Source organism: Triticum aestivum, chromosome 4B (assembly GCF_018294505.1).
Source record: "Triticum aestivum cultivar Chinese Spring chromosome 4B, IWGSC CS RefSeq v2.1, whole genome shotgun sequence".
Taxonomy (NCBI): domain Eukaryota; kingdom Viridiplantae; phylum Streptophyta; class Magnoliopsida; order Poales; family Poaceae; genus Triticum; species Triticum aestivum.
This window is the reverse complement of record NC_057804.1, coordinates 516,368,954-516,376,425: the sequence shown is the minus strand read 5'-3', so window position 1 is coordinate 516,376,425 and position 7,472 is coordinate 516,368,954. Positions and strand designations below refer to the sequence as shown.

The 7,472-nt window shown below is 44.8% G+C and overlaps 1 protein-coding gene across 1 annotated transcript; it reads left to right on the top strand.

The window, feature by feature from the left end:
• The first annotated feature begins 267 nt into the window (after positions 1–267).
• LOC123093010 (uncharacterized) lies at positions 268–7,021 on the top strand. The gene is made up of 3 exons (XM_044514885.1): positions 268–531; positions 1,808–1,904; positions 2,399–7,021. Exon 3 carries the CDS (start codon positions 2,476–2,478, stop codon positions 4,990–4,992), a length of 2,517 nt encoding a protein of 838 aa, XP_044370820.1. The 5' UTR covers positions 268–531; positions 1,808–1,904; positions 2,399–2,475; the 3' UTR covers positions 4,993–7,021.
• The last annotated feature ends 451 nt before the right edge of the window (positions 7,022–7,472 follow it).

Below are 7,472 nucleotides of genomic sequence, written 5' to 3'. Positions count from 1 at the left end.
TCATGCCAATATAGTGCTAATCACGTAATAACACACAAATAATATCCTACTTAATATCCGCATGCTAATCACGTAATAACACACAAATAATATCCTACTTAATATCCGCATGCATTTAATATACTTCCAAATTAACGTCCACATTGACTAGTCTTTGCTAAAAACCTTCTGTCACACTGCTTGTAACCGGGCCCCGCACCAGATCTGCGGGGAAGGCAGGCAGCAAAACAGCACAGGCGTTGCGGAAAACGCCGCGAAGACGATACGCTACGTGCAGTAGTGAAACAGACGGTTTACGCATTTCTCCTCCCTCCCTCTCTCTCTCTCTCTTTTGGTTGTTGCGCGCACGACTTCCTTCCTCGAGAAGGAGAAGGGGGAGCCCGCCTGCCCAGCCCCAGCCCAGCTGCCTGCGTCGCCACCACCGCCACCTCCTCCTCCTTCCTCCCCCGCTGCCGCTCCCGCTTCGGTCGCCTTCGCGCTCGCAGCGGGGAGGGAGGCTCCGATCGGGGCCTCTGTCTCCCGAAGCCCAAGGTATGGATGATCTTGCCGCCACGATTTTCTCGGTGCGGATCCTTGCTTTCGTTGGGTGGGGTTTTGATTTGCGCGATTCACCCGCCGGGAGCGTTTCTTTGGATTCAGCGATGCGTCGGGGTTGGTTTAGGTACTCGGTCGAGGTAAAGTGTGTACTACTACTGCCTACTGCGGAAGGCGAGATTTTTGCATGCGAGAGAATACGATGCAGAAAACTATGGAATTTCGACGTGCAATCGCTGCATTGACCGGTCTGTTGATCTTTCTGTCCCCGTTTCAGCTCTTCCCCCAATGATTACATTGGGAACCTGCAAAAGCTGTGTTTTCTTCCAGCACAGAGAATAAAAATAGCCTGTTAAAATTCGCTGGTTACATTTATTCTGCCCAAAGTTCCCAATCAAGTTGCCTGTGTTGCGTGTTCCTAAATTTCGCGTGAAATGTTCTGCTCCAATGGTCTGATTAGTAACTCAATAATCTCACTGTCAACTGCAAGATTAGAGCATTCCGTCGAAAAGGTGTCAGACTGTCAGCCACCTTTGAGCTTGACCAGCGTAGGTTTCTCCTGTCTCCGTAGGGGTTTTGGTTGGCAGCTTGTGCTTTTTTGTCCTCGCAGTTCCTAGCTGGAAAACTGTGGGGTGGAACTGTTGGATCTATGACAGCTTGGCTAGAAAAAAGCTGGTCCTGTTGCTGTTAATGATCATTAATTGGGTGCTGAACGTTTGATGGGAAGTGGGATCCTGGAGGATTTTATTTCCTTGGAAACATAGGGAGGGGTCTTGGAGGGTAGCTTAAGAATAAGATACAGCAAGATTTATATAACCATTGCGTATGGACTTTTTGGTTTTCACTTCTGCTCTTGTATACTGTACTGTCATTAGTATTTTTGGATTTATTCAATATCAGGTAAGACAGGGGTAGTTGGATCAACTCTTTTGTGCTAGTGCTAGACATGGACGGTTGAACTCGTGAAGTCTTGATTTCCCTTCTGTTATATCAAAGAAATAGGTGTTATGTCATCCACTTGTCTGTTCCATTTCCATCATTTCAGTCGTGAAGAGCTTGTCAATATCTTTATGATCGTCCTTTTTTCTTTCAATTTTTATAAAAAAAAAATCAGTAGTGCAGCAGGTACAATAACAGTTGGTGAAGAAATAAATGATAGTGCAAGCTAGTTGCGAGGATGGGCACTTTATTGTTCTTTATCCTCAATTAATATGTGAATAGTGGATATTGACATTATTGATGCCAAAATGACCTTATCCCCTTGCACTTTCAGGCCTATTATTTTTCTCGGGAATCAGATTTGGATACACTCTTCAATAATTGTTGTCAGAGGTGTGAACATCGAACTTCTCGATATCTTCTTTTGGGAGGTATGCTACTCATGTGACGGCGTTTTATCTAGGTTGTGCTTAAGACTTTTTTTCTTTAATCTTTCAGTTTGGCTTCAAGCACTTCAACCTTGTAGGAAGAATTTCCATTTGCCTTGTTATGATACTGTTTGCCCCCAACAACAGCAGCAGCATATCAATTGTCACACTATAAATTCTTTTGAAAGTTAATAACTAGGATGAGGTGCAACATGTTTTTTGCATGCAAAAAAGTTCCCTGCCAGTAAGCAGTTGGGATCAAATCGCACACATGCTATTCAGGTGACCATAACTGTAATTTAAGATGATGCATACTGCCTTACTCTAGAGCGTGCAGTGTTCACAGATAAGATTCAGGTCAGGTATCTCAAATTTGTGTGGTTATTTAAGTGATTGAAACCGGTACAGTTCTGTGATGCTAACTATTTTTGTTTAAAATTACCTTTTTTTCTGTGGTTATGCAAGTTCTGATTAATAACACATGCTCTTTGTTACAGCATTTTAGATATTCTCCAATTCAAAAGGAATAACACTCAGCTGAGACAAGCATTATCTCAGCTACTGGAAGGCCTAAATGTCCAAAGTTTTGGAAAGAAGAAATTCATTTGGTACCACCACTCCTACGAGTTCAGCTTCAGCTTCAGATTCGAAAAAGAATGAGAAGACGGTATCACGCTATCTAAGACCTTCTACAGGCTCATGTCATGATTTATGCAAGCATGGACACAGGAATCCTTCTGAAGAAAAGCTTCTGCTTTCAGGGGGGAGAAGAAAGAAACTTCCAACTCATTCAAATAATTTGACACTGCATGGGTCAGTTATCTTAGATGCACCCAAGGATGTCAGGAACAGAAGAAATATTTCACTAGTCAAGTCGAGTATATCACTGGGTGAAGCTGATCGTGTTGTTAACAAGATAAAATCAGAAAATTTAAGAGGCGCTGCATCATCAGAACACTTGGTTCCACGCATCGCTTCATCAGCAGATCATAAAAACGTGAACTCTGATGGCAGAAAGAAACATCCAATGGTTACCCAGAGGACTTTGGCTAATCCAAGGTATTCCAGTGGAGTACCCAATTTTGATAAAAAAGCAGCAATGCCAGTCAAGGGTTCAAAGTTGCCAGAGAAGACACTGCAGGAAAAAGCTAGAACTGTGGAGAAGGCCACTACTCTCAAGCAACCGTTAGTTAAGAAACCAGCTTCACTTCCTACTAAACTGAACTTGATTAAGAAAGTTCCTGTGTCATCTCAGGCTTCTAATAATCTTGTATCTTCAAGAGATAAAAGTACTCTGAAAGGAAAGGTTCCTTCTTCACCAGCAATTATTACTGGCAAGCGTACAAGCAATACTGGTAAAACTATGAGGTCCAGCAATGCAAGTATCAATTGCAAGGAACGCTCAGATGTGCCCAGAACACCATTCTCCATTGAAGATGAGTTTATTGCATCTGTTGAATTACAAGAAGGTGATGTGGAGTCAACAGTAGTGGAGCTGTTTCCAGATGCCACAGAATATGGAGACATATCTGAAACAGCACCAAAAGAAGAAAGCAGAATCGGTTCAGAGGATGGCTTGGATATGTCTGAAATATCGTCTTCTGTCCAGTCTGAGTTGACTGCTTCTGTTGAAACAGATGAAGATGATGTGCAAGGTTCATCTATTACAGGCCATCTTGTGGAGTCAGCGCTAGCAGAAATGTCTTCACATGCCACAGAATATGTAGAAGAATCTCAACCAGCACCAAAAGAAACAAGTAGATTCAGTTTAGAGGATGGTGTGGTGGAAAGTAATGAAGTGAGTGAACCATTGGTCTCTGAACTCCCCGTTGCTGCTGAATTGCAGCTATCATTTGATAATCAAGAACTCAAGACTATGCTCAGTAAACCGGATCTAGAGCATATGCAACCAGAGAAAAATTCCACTAATGGTCGAGCTTCAACGGATGAAGACATCCGAACAGATGATGCAGCTCTCTGCCAGCTACCCAAACAATTAACAGCTGTGCAAAATGCAGATGTATATGATTCTGCATTAACTGAAAGTAGCTCGGGAATGGAAGCTGATCGAGTGAAAGTCAGTGCTAGTGTGGAGTCTGTAATCACTGAAAATAAGGAGGACATGGGTGCTCATGAAGACCTTCAAGGACCTCCAGAACTGTGGGCAGTTGATGAAAAACATGCTGAGGATCCTGAGTATTGCCTCGATTGCACTACAGGAAATGTAGCTGAAAATGTCGAGGCTGCTGAAATTGACGATGTTGGGAATATTAATAGTACATCTCATTGCCAATCAATTTTAGAAACTTCATCCGATGGTGAACTTCTGGAGCAATCAGAGCCTGTGCCAATTGATTCTAATCTACAAACCGATGAGTTAGCAAGTGTCCATAACAATGACACCTCTGAACAGGATGAACTGAAATCAATGATTGTTGCTCAACAGTTAGTGGAAGAACTATCAGATGATGAGAATTATGAAGAATATGATTATGAGTTAATTGAATTAGATGACTTTGATGCAGAAGATGAAGGAGAAGCAATCAACCCAAATGATGAATCTTCAAAGGCTAAAGGCCAAAGGCTGCAAAGGATCTCATCACTTCACCCAGATGATGCTAGTACCACACCTTACAAATTGAAGTTTAAAAGGGGTAAAATTGTAGAACTCACACCAGACAGTAATGGCCCGAGAAGACTCGTATTTAGAAGAAGAGCTGCCAATGAAGTTGCAAATGGTGAAGGTCAGCTAGTGAGAAGGATTTATAAGAGGAATACCAGAAATAATGGTGTTCCTACTGAGCCTGACTTGGAATCTCCTTCAGTGAAACTGAGGCATCAAGATACACAAGACAAGAAGGATGCGCAGGGACTGTTCAACAATGTAATAGAAGAAACTGCAAGCAAGCTTGTGGAGTCTAGGAAAAGCAAGGTAAAAGCTTTGGTTGGTGCTTTTGAAACGGTGATACTTCTCCAGGATAGCAATCCCACTACACCACAGGCAGGTAACTCACCACGACTTCTTGGCGATTGCGGAAGCAAGCGCATATGTTCCTCTGCATCGCCGGGCTGCCGTTCGAACGGCGATTGAAGGTTTGCTGCATGAAGCGCATCTTTTTACCACTGAATGTAGTGATCATCCTCTGGGTATTGGAATCTTTGGTTTTGCAAGTTCTTTCTTGAGAGATACGGCTGTCAATACCCCGCTAGAGCTTGAGGAGGAGGATTTGCTTATCACCTTTGTGCCGCATAATGAAGCTCTTAACAGACGCACTACCTCATTTGGCCCAGAGATTTGGTTGATGTTTTTTGGATTTCCTTACGATTACCAAACAGACTACTACATCACCAAGGCTTTAGGGGGTTATGGATCTCTTGTCAATTGGTACAATCCTCGCCAGGATAGACGGTACATGCTCATCAAAGCTCGCGTTATCCGTCTGAATCTCGTGCCCAAGAGTTTTATTGTTTGGCAGTTGGGAGGTGCACGAGACTGCTGGACGGTCCAGGTTACTATTTTGAGAAGCAGTGACTGGAATGGGTTGCTGCCTGATGTGCTGCCTCCAAATGAAGAACCTCCTCCCGCAGATGGCAATCCACATCCTCAGTTCGGGCCTGAACTCACTGCTGAACAACTTTACCAGCAGCAAGTTCACAACTGGCTGGTACAGAATGCTGCCCCCAATCACCCTGTGCATCACAACAATGCAGAAGCTCCCAACCAAGGGTGGGCTCCCTGGCCTGAACCTCCAGCTCCTCCTATGCCACCCCACCTAATGAACTTCCAAGCCTGGCTGGCCTCTCAGGGTTTGACTGTTATGCATGGAGTGGTTCCTGACAATAATGTCACTGACAATCCTATGCAAGCATGGCATGAGGCGATTACTGAATCTTCTGAATATACATCCTCGGAAGACTCTGATGCCACTGTCTCCGACTTGCTTGTTATGCCAGTGACTTCTCCAGGAGCCTTTTCTGCTGCTCTGGCGGCTCCATCTGTTGCTGCTGACGTGGTTACCATCTCTGTCGACATTCATGACCAAGGTATGCGCTTTGGTCTATCTGCTCAGGGCGATTCCCTCATGGAAATCCTTTTGGCCAACCCTGTTCCCCGACAGCAACTCAATACTGCACTTTTCAATGCCATCCGGCCTATACTTGCTACAAGGGGACCATGGGCTGCTGGTTTTGGATTCAGACACGAGGTTATGCACTTTGAAGTTCAGGTCACTGCTGGCCCTACTGGCATTCAATTCTCACAAAATACTCTGCTTGCTCCGGCAACTACTGCATCAGTGCTCATTGAGGAACTTTCTGACAGCCAGGCACCACTTGTTGATCAGTCCAGGCTGGAGCCACAGGGCTCCATGGAAGCTTCTCATGTGCTGCTGACTGAAACTGAGGATTCTGCCACTGTGGTGGTACAAACCAACAATTTCAGTTCTGATTCGGAGACTGATTCACACCTCATGGACTTGGCTGCACATCACTCTGAAACTCAGACTGGCCTGCTTCAGATTGCGACAGGTGCCATTTCTGAAACTACAATCAGTGCAGTGGGTTCTTCAGCTCATAAACGCAAAGGAAAGGCGCCAGTCCCCATTGACACTTCCACTCTCCGTCGCAGCACTCGTACTAACAAATATGATGGATTTCGCACCACCTCTCTGTCTGAAGCCAAGGTCTCTAAATCCAAGGTAAAACCGCGCACTGTTCCTACAGCCGTCTCTGCTGGTCCTGCAACTGCTGCTTCAAATCAGATGGCTCCTGAAGATCTCCCTCCTCCAACTGACATTGCCACAATGCAAGCCATTGGCACAAATCTATGTGCTATCCCGGAGGAGGAGCTCACGGTTGCTGCTTTCACTGAAGACCCGGCGGGGACCTCTTCATCAACCTCAGCTTGATTCCTCGCTTTATTTCTTCGCTTAATGGCTCTTTTGCAGTCGTGGAACGTACTTTGTTGGAATATTCGTGGTCTTAATGCGGACAAAAAGCGCTTAGCCTTATCTAATGCGATCCAGTCTAGTGGATGTGCGATTATCTGTCTTCAAGAGACTAAAATGCAGACGTTTGATGCTAGCACTCTCAAGTTGATTTGTCCGAAACGCTTTGATAAATTTGCGTATATCCCGTTTGTCGGAGCGTCGGGGGGAATTGTTACGATCTGGAATAGTGCTCTCTTCTCTGGTACGATCGCCTTTGAGGAACAATTTGCGTTAGGCGTCACCTTCACTTCCACTCAAAATGCGCATACTTGGACGTTGGTTAACATCTACGGCCCGTGTCAAGGGGAGCAGCGTAATACTTACACTAAATGGTTGTTTGACTTGACAATCCCGCCGACTGAAGATTGGCTACTGCTTGGAGATTTCAATTTCATTCGATCGCCTGACAATCGAAACCTACCAGGGGGAAACGCCCAGGATATGTTTACTTTCAACAACTTCATCCGTGAGCAAGACTTAACTGAACTTCCTATTAAAGGTAGGGCTTACACCTGGTCGAACATGCAGATCAACCCCCTGCTGGAACAACTAGACTGGTTCTTTACCTCGCTCAACTGGACGA